Source organism: Copadichromis virginalis, linkage group LG17, assembly GCF_057382275.1.
Source record: "Copadichromis virginalis isolate Kocher_CV1m ecotype Utaka linkage group LG17, C_Virginalis_male_GT1.1, whole genome shotgun sequence".
NCBI classification, from domain to species: domain Eukaryota; kingdom Metazoa; phylum Chordata; class Actinopteri; order Cichliformes; family Cichlidae; genus Copadichromis; species Copadichromis virginalis.
In genome coordinates this window covers 19,197,286-19,211,858 of record NC_140634.1, presented here as the reverse complement: position 1 = coordinate 19,211,858, position 14,573 = coordinate 19,197,286, and the positions used below count along the sequence as shown (strand labels likewise).

At 40.0% G+C, this 14,573-nt stretch overlaps 1 protein-coding gene across 1 annotated transcript; it reads left to right on the top strand.

Moving 5' to 3' along the window:
- The first annotated feature begins 5,644 nt into the window (after window positions 1–5,644).
- On the top strand, window positions 5,645–13,784 carry LOC146689314 (uncharacterized). The gene is made up of 6 exons (XM_085437273.1): window positions 5,645–6,179; window positions 6,868–7,036; window positions 7,982–8,476; window positions 9,051–9,118; window positions 12,185–12,228; window positions 13,146–13,784. The coding sequence occupies exons 1-6, from the start codon at window positions 5,979–5,981 to the stop codon at window positions 13,249–13,251; spliced, it is 1,083 nt and encodes a 360-aa protein (XP_085293399.1). The 5' UTR covers window positions 5,645–5,978; the 3' UTR covers window positions 13,252–13,784.
- The last annotated feature ends 789 nt before the right edge of the window (window positions 13,785–14,573 follow it).

Sequence of the window (14,573 nt, the reverse complement as noted above, 5' to 3'; positions counted from 1 at the left end):
TAAAAGTGTCTAAACGTTTCACTTAAACACATACATTTTTCGTGACTGTTACACAGTATTTAAATCCACTGTATCCACCATCAGATATGAATGAAGCTCTCTGCTGCCCCTCTGGGAGTATACTCTGGAGTTGTTCCGCTATGATTTCACTGGAGCTCTTTTCTTTAATATGTTTGTGGGCTCAGATGGTTGTAGTGGTGCTGTGGGATTTCACTCAGTTTTAATGTGTTCCCAGGCCCCTGTGGTTGTAATATTGCTGTGGGGATTTGAAGCGGGCCTGTGATATTTTAAAGGATTATTGAGTTTTTCTGTGAGCAAATGGACTCAGCTTAAACTGATGTTCATTTAGCAGACCTTCAGAGAATTCAGTTGCTTTTATTTAGATCTGCACAGACAGATGGCTGATTAATAATTATCTAAACAAATCGATCCCTCCAATCAATATAGGAGGATCAGAGGCAGGTGGTTACTTAAGGTGGTTTAATAAGTGGCCTCCAGGGGCATTCTAAATTGCATGCTTCATATGTAAAAAAAAAAAAAAAAAAAAAAAAAAAAAACACGGATTCAGGTCATGCAGAAGTAAAAATTAATTCATATTTCAAAACAGAAAACCTGAGGTGAATCTACTTAAAATGACTGTATGACCAACACCATTGTGAATGTTTTCAAGGAAGTCGTGACCTTTATGCTTTTTAAACAGCTCCTTCAAAGAAAAAAAACAGCTTAATGACCACTTCCGTTCAGCCGCCGTCTTCAACACAACTCTGGTGATGAAAGCCCAATAAGACAGATTCAGTCTATCAGTTTGAGTAGGAATGAGGTCAAGCTGCCAGTCTGATAATATTATAATAGATTAACTCTTATGAACTTCTGTTTCAGTCTACATACACAGAACACAGAACATACACCCGTCTGTCTGAGAGTGACTGCAGTCAGACCGCAATCGTTTGGAGACAGGTTGCCTCTCAGACCTGGTATCAGGGAGCCTCAATCTCATTGTTTTGAAGGCCAACTACTCGCTGTCAGTCACTGAATGGCGTCCTATTTTTAAGAAGCTTTGTGTTACATCCAGTCACGGTGGTTGGCGCTTTTTCCTCTTAGAGTTGGAGTCTGCAGCTGTTACTGAAATGTACTGGTTTGCTCTGAGATGATTGGAAGGTCGCTTCTGAACAGGGCTAGCACATGAACAAGAATAAACCGATTCTTTGTAGGTCAAAGCACTCTATTCATGCATTTGCTTTAGCACTCCAACCTTTTCTTTTCTTCCCACCAGCGTCATTACCTTTTTAAAGTCAGATCCAGGTCTCTGCCTTTTTCTCTGGTGTTGTTTGCCTGCCTGGACCTTACCCTAACTGAACATTCCTTCAGTATTGCATGAACCATCTGTCTTTACCCTGTGATTTAATACTTACAAAATGTCATCATCTCCAGATAATATCATATGTTCTGTCATGTAGTCAGTATTCCTTAGTAAAATAAAACTTGTGAACATTTCTGGTGTCCTCTGCAGACTGCTGAAATGTGTTTAAAAAAAATAAAAATTTCTGTACATATGTGTATGTACTTTAAGTGCAATTTAAAACCTTAATTAAATATGCCATGGTGTCATTTTAATTTATGTAGAAAACTGAAACTATATTTGATGTGAATGAGAATGTAAATGTAAGTATGCATTATGATGCTCTTCGATGTAGGAGGGTATTTTTCAGCGCTTCGTCAGGTGTCTTTTTTTTCCCTTTAGACTGAGCAGCAGAAGCATGATATGAAAATGTCAGCTTGGAGGTTCAAACATCACTTATTGATGGCAGTCCAATCAACATCCTGGCTGCAGCACAAAATCCCCCCACCCGCCCACCCCCCCTTTCTGGGCTGCATACCTGCATATGTGAGGTGAAGGCGTGATGAAACCCCAATAGAAATGATATCTCCTCCCAACAGTGAGCATGCTCTCTGCTCCATTTTAATGTGGTGAATCTGATTATAAAAGCCATATAAATCATAACAGGCTCCTTACTGCATGTTAACATGGAGGTCACATGTACAGTGAGCTCACTGATCACACAGATCATCCACAGTAGAAAAACTACCTGCCTAATATTATGTAGGTACCTCTCACTTGTATTGTCAAAGCATCTCTGGCTTGTCGATTCAAGGCCTCTGAACGTATTCTGAAGACAGCAAGTCATTTATTTGGGTTGGAATCATTTTTTCAGTAATTATCAAGTAATTGAAGTTTCTCACATGATGTCAGTCACACATGGCTAAAGAGTTGTCTCGCCCATTCAATGCAATCACTGGTTGCTTGGAAAAAAGCATATTCTGGTTGGCAATGACTCCTTAAGGTTTATGGGTGGTGGTGATGGTGATGTGGCACCAAAATCTTCCAAGTGGTTGTGTTTTTTTCCATGTTTGTCTCCAGATATGTTAACGTGCTCAGCGGTCATCCTTTCAGAGTTGTGCCTCATTGCTGCAGCCAGGATGTTTCGAGATGTGCCATTTTAAATTTTAAGGTGAATCTTCTCCATTTCGAGAAGCATCACACTTTTCACAGTTTGGTGTGGTCTATAACTTCTATTTAAACACCAAAAACAGAAATCTGCTGGCAAACTCGGGGTCAGTGACTGATCAGCAGGCCTCTGTGACTGGAGCCATAGCTATCAATTTTCCTGTGATTGCCAGCAACCTTCAGCAACTCATTTCTCCCTCATGACTCAGTAGTTTGTCGTTGATCAGTCCCTAGGCCTGAATAAGGTCGTCTGACTCAACCCGTATTCACTCGATCCTACATTGTCATCTTGATTGTCACATAAGCAAAATGTAGATAAGTTAATGTGTATTTGCAATTTATGCAAAAACACAATATAGCTGCCATTAAGCGCTTTTATAGTGACTTCAGCAAAGTTTAGGTATTTGCTATGAGTTAAAGTAACATCCAAAGAAATGTCAGGAACCTTCTTTCTGTATTTTATCCTGATGTTCTGTAAATGAAGCACTCAGCTAGCCACACGATGGAAAAGCAAACATGATCCTTCAGATCAGGGCACCTTCTTTAAATTATTTTTTATTTGTTTGGATCATTGACATACTGAGAACTCTCCACAAACTCTGACCCAAATGTGTAACCATCGCGATTTGGCTGATATTGCTCAGATCTTTAGGTTCAGCTTTTTTTCTTCCTCAGCACATAAACATAAGAAGTGACTTCTCACTTCCTTGCTAATGTTTCCCAACCCCCTGACAGGTATCACTGGAATGAGTCAATCAATGTTATTGATTTCACCTGCCAGTGATTTTAAACTGTGGCTGATAGCTGTGTACTGGCCACAAGGGAAGAAATCAGTAGCCATAGAAAAACAGAAGTCAAAGTGCTGTCATCAGGCTCACAAGAAGCATATTTATGATTATTTCTTTACCACATCATTGGTTAACATTTGCTGGCCCACAGTGAAACAGGCTGCACTAACCAGTCAAGTCTCCCCTGTGACTTATTAAATAAAGTTACTATTCAGCTTTCAAACTTCACTGTGAAAATGACGCCTGTGTTGTCTGGGTACAAAAATTAAGGTTTCTTTCATCTGGTCAGGTTAGAGTAAACCTAGAGTAAACCTTCAACACACAGTTTCAAAAAAACAACGTGTAGTAGAAACTAATGTGGACTATCCTTTAGTCATGTTTATGTAACTGTCATGAATCACTTATGTGGACTGTGTGGGTGGCCGTTGTGTTAACTGGACCTCTGCATGACTGACAGCTCAGCAGCACACGCTTGAACAGTCAAGAGTCAGTGTGTGTGTGTGTGTGTGTGTGTTGGCTTTCACAGGTTTTTGACAGACTGCTGAGTCTATTCCTGGATGATTAATACACCTGGAGAGAGAAATACACACACACACACACACACACACACACACACACACATACAAACGTAAAAAAAAATGGCCATATGGCCGTGTGTGTCAGGTATTGAGAAAAAAGATTTGTGTGTGTGCACATGTGTCAGTGTGTGTAGTTGTTGCTGAACTCTCTCATGTTGAACCTGATGTGAATTGACACATGAAAATACCCACAATCCCCTAGGACAGGTCTCTGAGCTCTGTACTGAGCCGATTACCCACTGCTGACACACACACACACACACACACACACACAGACAGAGAGATTTTACCACCTCCTTTCTGAAGAAATAAGAATGTTTTCTTGTTGGTCTGTCTGGTGAAAACAACAAACTGACAGTGTGGTCAGTGGAGGCCATGCCAGCAGGAGTGCGCACCCTAACACAAATACTTGTCTTTGAGAACGCAATCACACAATGAAGCACACAAAAGAAAAAAACATTATAAAAGTCGGAATCAATTGATCTGCTGTCATGCAAGTCTCTAAGCAGCCAACACGTTCTCACTCCCAACTCGTCAAACGTGTGACGCATGGTCAGGTCCCCTCTGCTGCACATATGGACGCGCAGGGTACCCCTCTGGCGTCGGGAATTGACGTGAAGGGTCCTCCGATTGAAGAGATTTTGTCGGTATATTTAGACATTTTCCAAATCACATTGTAACGACCTATACTGAACACAATAAATTATATAATGCAGGCAACTATCTGAGAGAAAAGTACTGCAGATAAAACTAATTACAGGCTGTTATTTGTGTATCGGTTCTTGCATTGACGGAGTGAGCGATGTATGCTGGGTAATGGCACAGCTAGCGATTGGGTGAATTTATTGCACCGGTTTTATAAACTGTTCTACAATCCTTTTGATATTTGGAAATCTGTCGATCATTCTGCTACAGCTGTAAGATATCTTCTCCAACTCCTCTGAATACATGCAGTCATTTTACCGTCTGCTTTGGCTAATCACGCTCTTACGTATTAAATTAAATTAAATGCCTAATAAAAAAGCTGTTCTTTTTTATTAGGCAAAAACATTTTCGGCAAAAAAACATTATGCAAAAACATTTTCAGTGCTGTTAAGGAATTCACAGCGACTCACTTGTTTATTTTTGAGAAAGTTTATTTTTTTATCATATCAGATGAGCGGCAGTGACGTCAACGTACTCGATCGTACCACAGGTAAGTGCGAATCTGAATCTGTAGATTTTTTAAAATTATTTTTCTTATTTAAAACCAAAAAGAAAAACCCGAAACAGTGAGCTCACAAAGCTGCTTTTAGCAGTTCCATGGGTTAAGATTAGCAATTTCGTGGAACAGCGAATGACTTAACATTTAATAGCATATATGTTACCACACCACATGTGCTGTAAGTTAGCTAAATTCATTTCTGTTAGCCAATCAAGTTAAGCTTATCATATATCATCATCCAGGGTACAGTGATAGAGAAGTGTGTGCTGACGTTTGCTGTTGTTGCCACTTTGTAAAGTTTGAGGGTTCTAATAAGGGTCAGTGTTGCCAGATTGGGTTGATGCTGAAATTGAAGATAGACGTTATCTATCAATCTAGCTCTCTCTTTATGGCTCTCTCTCTCATTCTGGCTCTCTCTCTCTCTCTCTCTCTCTCTCTCTGTCTCTCTCTCTCTCTCGATTTTAAACTTAATAACAGCATTACATAATCATTAAATAGCAGACCGATCATCTATGCTGCAAATGAAATACAAATGGACACTAAACAGGGTTTATCTAAATGGTTACAATAGGGTTTAATGTATATATTTATTTATAAGGTGCTTCTGAATTCTGAATACTTTTTTTTTTCTAAACAGGTTCTTCATCAATCAGCCTATTATTGATTGATTCCTTCCTACATCTGCTTTTTGAAAAACTCCTAAAGGCACTTTTAAGAGCCACGTCAGTCTGTTTGTATCTGTTCTTACTGCTGTCCTTATTGGTCTGTCTCTCTGTTTCTATCCGCATTTCTGTCTCTTTAACTCTTCAGCTTTTTTCTTGTTGTCAGTGTGCTGGTTAACCTATAATTTGCCTTTTGTCTGTCTGCTGCCTTTTCTGTCTGTAATTATTCTTTGTTTCAACATGACACGCCCCAAATTCAGGCCCTGTACATTTTGCCAGACTCCCAATCAGGCAAGCAGAAGAACCTGCTATGTCTGCTTCGGAAGTCTGTCCAGCAAAAAGAAGCTAAAAGAAAAAGTAGAATCATTGGATAGCCAGTGGGCAGAAGTTGTCTTGAAAAACAGAAATGTTTGCCGGATAATTGATTCTGCCCGTATTGCAGTAAGTAAAAATTTTTTTGTTTCATATATTATCATTAAGTTGTTATAAGATGTTGCTGGCACATTAACACAGCTCATCATATGTGCTTTTGAGAACATGCAACAATATTTTATCTACATTTTGCTAAAGACAAACAATTACTTTACTGTAATACATCAGTGGTGGCTGTATGTATTCATATCAGTATGAATGTGTAAATGGCCTGTATTTGTATAGCGCTTTACTTAGTCCCTAAGGAACCCAAAGCACTTTACACTACATTCAGTCATCCACTCATTCACACACTGGTGATGGCAGCTACATTGTAGCCACAGCCACCCTGGGGCGCACTGACAGAGGCGAGGCTGCCAGACACTGGCGCCACCGGGCCCTCTGACCACCACCAGTAGGCAACGGGTGAAGTGTCTTGCCCAAGGACACAACGACCGAGACTGTCCAAGCCGGGGCTCGAACCGGCAACCTTCCGATTACAAAACGAACTGCCAACTCTTGAGCCACGATCGCTGTGTGTGAATGCTTAAATGGAAACTGCTAAGAAGCTGGTGTGAATATGGGTTAATATTGCATGTTGTATAAAGCACTTTTAGTGCTCCACGAGAAAACGCTATATAAGAGTCATTTCGTTTACCATTTAACAACAGGCTGTGTTTGACTAATTTGTGCCAACTATTTTTTTTATTAATTTCAGGTGCAGAAACTTGAGTCTATAGGCTACAAGCCCATTTTATTCATTGGCAAAAAAGACAAGAATTCACATAAGTGGGTAGCAGATGTTATTACCCATTTGGACCCCACTTCTACTACAAGAAATTTCCTGGAGAAGATGCAGAGGGCTTATGAATTTATACTGTCTAAGGGTAAGAGTGAAGTCTGTTGTATACTTTCAGTCCAGTTAATTAATGCTAATTTATATAGCAACTTTTCACAACAAGTCGTCTCAACTTGCTTTCACAATCAGAATACTTCATTAATCTTTAAGCAAATTGTGTAAGTATATTTTAAGGTCATTAAATAACCATTGAAGGATATGTTATCAAAGGCTTCGTTCACACTGCAGGTCTTAATGCTCAATTCAGATTTTTTTGTCTGCTCGTTCACACTACAAATAAAATGTGACAGCAAACGCGCTCTAGTGTGAACGCCCAAAGCGGCCGCATGCGCAAAAGAAGACGTCACACACATTGCGCTCTGTTTAGACCCAGACCAAACAGTATTTTTTGACTGATGGCCCTTATTATAAAGACTTGTTTGAGACTTTATGTTTCCCAATTTTGCTTTAAGTTATTTTGTTATTTACATATGGCCTAATAATGATCCTTATTGCTGTTTTAGAGAGGAGCGGTGCTTCAAAGGGTAGTTTCAGACTTCTGTCAGAATCTGCAAATAAAATGTTCACGTTTCTCCAACGTTGTCTTCCCAACAGTTTAGCTGGATGGCCAGGAAGCGTTCATGATGTCTTCTGTGGTGCTTCTCTGGCGCTGATAATTGGCGTCTGTCTTGTGTCAGTGACGTGGAAGATCGATTTAATGTGAAAGGACCGTTCAAACAGCAGTCGCTTTCTAAAATATCAGCTATGTATCGGATTCAGTAACACATACGAACGTGACCCAAATTGGATTTGAAAATATCGGATTTGTGCCATTCACACTGTCAGACCATGATCGGATATGGGTCGCAGAGGGTCAAAAAAATCGGATTTGCTGCGCTTTCGCCTGCAGTGTGAACGTAGCCAAAGTGTAGTTCCTGCTAAATATAAGGCCTTTTTTGAAAAATATTTTTATGAAAGTAAATATGTTTTATAGGAACCTCCACACCAGTGCACCCCAATACCCCCACAGAACAGCAGCTTGTGCAGTCCAAGAATGCCACCAAGGAGCATTGTGCCGACAAACAGACCCACATCAAAGAACACGCAGAGATCCCCAGTGAAGAACAGGCAGAGACCCTGATCAACAAGCAAGCAGAGAGCCTCGCCAAGGAGCAGCCTGAGATGACCACCCAGGAACATCAATCTTCTAGGCTCCTCGAGGAGCACCCAAAGAGCCTGTCAGACGAGCAGACAGAGACTGTTTTTGTTCTCAATCTTGTTCCTTTATCTCCTTCTTCTGTTCCATGCTCCCAGTCTTTCCAAAAAAAGAAGAGAGACAGAAGCACCTCACAAACAACCTCTCCCACCTCTCCACCACCTTTTAAACCCGCAGACCAGCCATCTCTGCAGTCTCTTCATCCACCTGCTAGCCACGCGATCTCCCAGTCCTTAAGTGAGGGTGGCCAACATGAAAATAAGAAGAGAAAGAGTAAGTATTGCTTTGCATGTTATGTCTTGAGATTTTTAAGTTTCTTACCCAAAAATGATACATATGTTGTCCTAGAGAACTAACAAACCATTGCAAAGTATTATTCACTAGTTATTTAGCTGCATTTTGGTGTACACTATAAAAAGACTATAATTAAATATGGTCAATCCCTTACTTTAGTTAAGAGGACTTTGTAATTCAACTTGATTGGATTGAGAAAACTAAAACGCACTTTTAGAGAACATTTTAGTTTCTCTCAACAAATAGTGTATGCATTTATATAAACAAGGTCTGGTGGCACTCAATTGCAAAATGAAGGGTGAATTTTTTTGTTAATTTGTTGGTCCTAAGTGAAACTAAGTTTTTACACAGAATTGATTCACAATTTATGGTATGTACTTTAAAAAAAAAAAACTCAACTGAGGTGGGTTCACTTTTTGACCCCAGAGGACAAATGGAGTATGGCAATCAGGAGGATATTACAGATTTTCACTTGTTGAGTGAAAACTCATATTTGATTTCTTGTGTATACAGAGTCTTATGTTTTTTTTAAATGTAATTTTTCATTTCTTAGGCTGTCGAAGATGTAGTAGGCAGAAGGTGTTCCAGTTTGAAGAAGTCACTGAGAGCAGGATAAATGAGGTAATACTTAAAATGTTTTAATTTGCTTTTCAGTAGACTTTTTACAGTAAGCCTATCTCAAGTTGTTTTCATCCATGCACTACAGCCATGAACTGTGCTACATGGGTAAATTCAAATGTACTTTTGAGATTAGTGAAGGGAAATGATTAATGGAATTACATTAAAAGATTGTATTGTATTTCATGTGTTTGTTCTTAAACAATTCTGCAAAATTAATCACAGACATTGAATACTGCTACATCTTGCTACAAAAACCTACATGGCTAACATACAAATGACTGTATATGAGGAAGGATCATATTTTTTTCTGTGTAAGCCTATATCCTCAGTTGTTCTTGTTGAATCAGGATCATAGAAAGCACAATTTATAGATCCTGATATATGCTGACCAGCCCTGTCTCACTATAAATAGTAGATAATCTATTTAGTATTTAGTATTTATTTATTTATTGTCATTGTCAAGAACAATGAAATTGCGTTTGGGGCTTCCATACAACCCAAAAAAAAGAAGAAAATAATAAATACCCCTTAAAACCCAAGTGTACATATTTAACCCAGTGTGACTCCAATGCAATAAGACAATCCTTAGCAATAATGTTCGTAGAAATTCAGACAAAGACCTGAGAAACATGACAAAATACAACAATGCAACCCATTCAATATTATTGTACTGTGAGATATGATATCAGATATGATAGTTATCTATTTAAGAAAGAGGGGGGGGGGCAGGAGGGGGAAGAGAATAAAGATATGATGCACCAATGCAGACCAGTTCATTGCTATTAAGAAGTTGGATATGGTTATTGTCCGTGAGAGGGGGGCAGAGAGTTCAGGAGCCTCACAGCCTGTGGATACAGGCTGTTGGCCAGTCTGGATGTTCTGGCCTGTATAGACCTGTACCTTCTCCCTGAGGGCAGCAGATGGAAAAGGTGGCGCGCAGGGTGATGTTGGTCCCGCAGGATACTGTGCACCCTCCTCAGACAGCGAGTGGGGAAGATATTACTGATCTCTGGCAGACTTGTTCCAATAATTCTGCCAGCTTCTTTCACCACCCGCTGGAGTGCTTGCTGATCGGCCTTGGTGCAGCTGGGGAACCACACTAGAAATCCATACGTCAGAACGCTGCTGATGGCACAGTTGTAGAAGTTCAACATCAGAGATCTGGGAATGTGTGCGCTCCGCAGTCTCCTCAGGTAGTAGAGGCGCTGTTGGGCCTTCCGTACAACTGAGGTGATATGGTTGCCCCAGGACAGGTCCTCGGTCACAGTTACCCCCAAGAATTTAAAACTGCTCACCCTCTCCACCGCCTCACTGCCAATGAAGAGAGGCAGATGGTTGTTATGACCCCTCTTCCGGAAATCTACAATGATCTCCTTGGTCTTTTTGGTGTTTAAGACCAAGTTATTGTCGTGGCACCATGACTCTAGTTGTTGCACCTCTGTCCTATAGTTTGTCTCATCATTGTTGGATATAAGTCCGAGCACTGTAGTGTCATCTGCAAACTTAACAATGAGATTGGACGCGCAGGAGGAAATACAGTCATGGGTGAAGAGAGTGTATAGCAGAGGGCTCAGAACACACCCCTGAGGGGCACCGGTGTTGACCACAAGGGTGGAAGAGGTGTTCTTACCCACTCTGACACTCTGTCTACGGTTAGTGAGGAAGTCCACAATCCAGTTGCACAGAGAAGAGTTAAGTCCCAGTTGGTGGAGTTTGGGACGGAGTTTGTATGGCCGGATGGTATTAAAAGCCGAGCTGTAGTCTACAAAGAGGAGCCGTGCATAGGTGTTCCTGTGTTCCAAGTGCTTCAGTAATGTGTGCAGCACTGTGGCGATCGCATCCTCGGTTGACCGGTTCTCCCTGTATGCAAACTGGTGCGAGTCCAGGGATGGTGGAAAAGCAGCTCTGATGTGTTTAATGACCAGTCTCTCCAGGCATTTGGCGGGAATGGGGGTGAGTGCCACAGGTCTGAAATCGTTCAGACATGTGACATTTGACTGTTTTGGGATGGGAACGATGGTTGCTGCTTTGAAACAGGATGGTACCAGTGAACAGGACAACGAGGTGTTATATATAGAGGTGAAGACGTCCGCCAGGTCCGCAGCACAGTCTTTTAGCACCCGGCCCAGCACTCCATCCGGCCCGGCCGCCTTCCTGGTGTTAATGCTCCGGAACACACGCCTCAGCTCATGAGTGCTCAGGACCGGAGCAGGGTCGGTTGAGGGGAGAGGGGACAGGACAGGGTCGGTGTTCTCCCTGTCAAAACGGGCATAAAAGAGATTTAGATCCTCAGCCAGAGTAGAACTGTCGGCTGAGGGTGATGGTGTTCTTCTTTTGTAGTCCGTGATAGCCCTGATGCCCTCCCAGACCTGCCTTGGGTTTGTGTTGTTCTCAAACCTGGCCTCAATACGCCTCCTGTGCTGCTGCTTGGCAGTCTTGATGCCTCTTCTCAGGTTGGCCCTGGCAGCACTGTATGCCTCCTGGTCCCCGGATTTGAAAGCGTTGTTCCTTGTTCGAATAAGTTGTTGAACTCCGTGTGTCATCCAGGGTGGATTATTAGGGAACACACGGAATCGTTTCCAAGTTGTTACATTGTCCACACAGAAACAGATGTAGTCCAAGACAGTGGAGGTGTAACTGTCCAATGCGACACGATTGTCAGTGTCCTGCATGTGTAGTTTGAAGTGTTTAAATGGACACAATTCAAACAATTCATAATGGGATGATATTGATTATGTCAGTGTATGATGTATCAAGTACGTCAAACTTTCCGAAGAAAAGAACATAGCCAGAGTCAAAAACAGATAGACGCAGTTAACTAAACCTGTGATCAAAATAATTTTTTGTGAATGCCACAATTGGATACATGCTTTTCAAAATCCTATTATTATTTTTTTTATAAACAGAAATGCCTTACATACACATACCTACACATCTATCAAAGTGTGTTTACATGGGTCTGTGTGTGTCTCAGGTGTGCACACTGGATTACACACAAGCTTTATGAAGACACCTATCCATTAACCATGTTATTTAACGATTGCCTCTCTGATTCCTTCTGTCTAGGGGAACACAGAAGTAAAAGTGCGTTGGTTGCCTTGCTCTGTTTGGTAAGAAGCTCTTGATATTTCATTCTCTGAGAATGTTCTGTTTCCATCTATTACCTTTTTGGAGCACAAATGAAAATGGAAAACCAGGTGTTTTGTCACGTCTTACTTCTCGCTTTTTTTCTTATCCTATCTCAATTATTTAATCAATTAAGGATTATTGCAAAGTTTTTTGCCATCTTTGTCGAATCATAAAATAACAAATTTAATAAGAAATATATTTGAAACTGTTCAGAAAACACACGTAGTGTCTCACTTAGATGCAAAAGTACTGGGAATAATTCCAGCTGGACTGTGCTGGGGCCATAAGAGCACTCACATTAATTGTAAGAAATATATAAAAGCTATCAGGATTTTGACAAAGTGGAGAGAATTTGTCCATGTCTTACACAGATTTATGTGTGCCAAAGGATAAATTGCCTAAGCAGTGGAGGGAGTATTCAGATTCTGAACTTTCCAAAGAAGTACTAATATCACACTGTGAAAGCTTTCAGTTGTTTTGCATACTGTATTTCTAGCATTACAATTGTGTGACAGCAATGAATCTCTACAAATTAAAGAGTAAACAACAGCCTTTATAATAATCCAAAAGAAACTAATTATCACATTTGAACAATTTTTATTTTCACTTCACAGAAAGGATATTATGAACTGTTCAACTGAAAAACAATAACTAAGTCTTTCATATGTGTCGAGTGTAACTGTACAGTAGTGTTTTGTTTGTAATCCATCTAAATTACAAATAGTGTAGCAGAAGTTGAAAATATCCATAAAAATGACAATTTGCATTTTGGTACAGTACTTAAGGAAATGTCTTTATCATGTTCCACCTCTGGTGTTAAACATAAAAAGCACGAAGTAATCCCCAACACGATATTAATGTTTTTGGTGTTGTTTCTTTCAATAATTATATTTTCCAGTGGGAAAATCTGGGATGACACGTGGGAGCCAGCCAGTGAATTTCAACACCACTTTGCCATGCCAGATGTGCCACCTCCTTCAGCCACTGAGGAAGTCTTTTTATGATGTTGTGATGTTTGTTTTTCTATGTTACAAACAAGTAAGATATAATGTCTGAAAACTGAAGTTGTGTACTGTCTACAAGGAACACTTTCAGAAATATGTGGAACCAAAGGTCCATACATCCAGATGTCACATTGATCTTCTCTGTTCACAGACTGGATATGTTCATTTTCAGCAGTTTGATTGTTTAGAAATGTTAGACAAATATTTATACTTGTTAAAATGCATTGTGTTACGTAAAAAAAGACTTTATATTATGTTGTTAACTACAATAGTAGTTCTGTGTTCTTAACTTGAATGTTTTTGTACAGCATTTATATTTGCTACATTCTTTAAAAAGTGAGTGTAGGCTGTTATAATTGTTACGGTGAATATGACCCACAGCTAGCAACTCAATCCATAAAACCCATCAGTCTGTTTCCCTTTGTTTCTCATATGAAGTTGTTATTGTAAACAGGTGTTCTGTTTAGTTTAAAGTATGAAGGCTGGTGAAATTGTACTGAGTACTGTCAATGAAAAGTAAAATAAAAAATCAAAGGTCTATTGAGATATGAGAACTTGTAGTACTGTTTGATGTTGAGACTGAAAGTTTCCATTACTAGTAGTATCAACTTTCATAATTTTCTTAGATGCTCAACATTGACTTGGCCTTGATCCACCTACACTGTTATATAACTTCATTCTCTATGCAAATATTATTTTTTCTGCTTTGCACATATAATGTATACATAGAACACAGAAAATGTCAAATTGCACTACCAGTAATCATTTCAAGTGTGATGTCCCCACAAATAATAAGCATGTTAGATTATGTACACATATTTTCAAATTAAAATCAACATTGAATGTGGCTTTGTCCCATTACCACTGACAACATTCTTTTGAGTATTTTAACTACATTGATTATTAGAGGTTTAAGTCAACCCTCTGAGCTCTAACAGCACTTAACCCTGTATATTGGGACTATGTCGTTTTTGGCTTTAGAATATTACTAACAAATATTGGCCGTCATAGGAGAAAGAGAATTAAGCTGTTTCTGTAGAGAGATACGACCTGAACTACTATTTAGGGTTAGGGGCCAGTACAATAGCAAAACTGCTTAAAGAGATTGGAGCCAGAGGACAGGTGCTGCTGCAGGTTATAAGAAAATTAGCTAACACTGCTGAGTGGGCCAATCACTGGCTGTGGTTAAAGAGGGCTGAGATCACTTGGGCAGTCAGCTATCCGCAACACACATGCCCAGAATTGATCAAACTGTGGTGGAGCTACCTAAGCAGGGGGCATCAAAAGGGTAGAAAACATAACACTATAATTTGTACTGTGAT

Bases quoted from the DNA above. Each gene is read 5' to 3' on its own strand.
- LOC146689314 (XM_085437273.1), top strand. From the start codon at position 5,979: ATGACACGCCCCAAATTCAGGCCCTGTACATTTTGCCAGACTCCCAAT. The intron at 7,037-7,981 runs GTAAGAGTGAAG...TATGTTTTATAG, and splicing joins TGAATTTATACTGTCTAAGG to GAACCTCCACACCAGTGCAC. The intron at 8,477-9,050 runs GTAAGTATTGCT...TTCATTTCTTAG, and splicing joins TGAAAATAAGAAGAGAAAGA to GCTGTCGAAGATGTAGTAGG.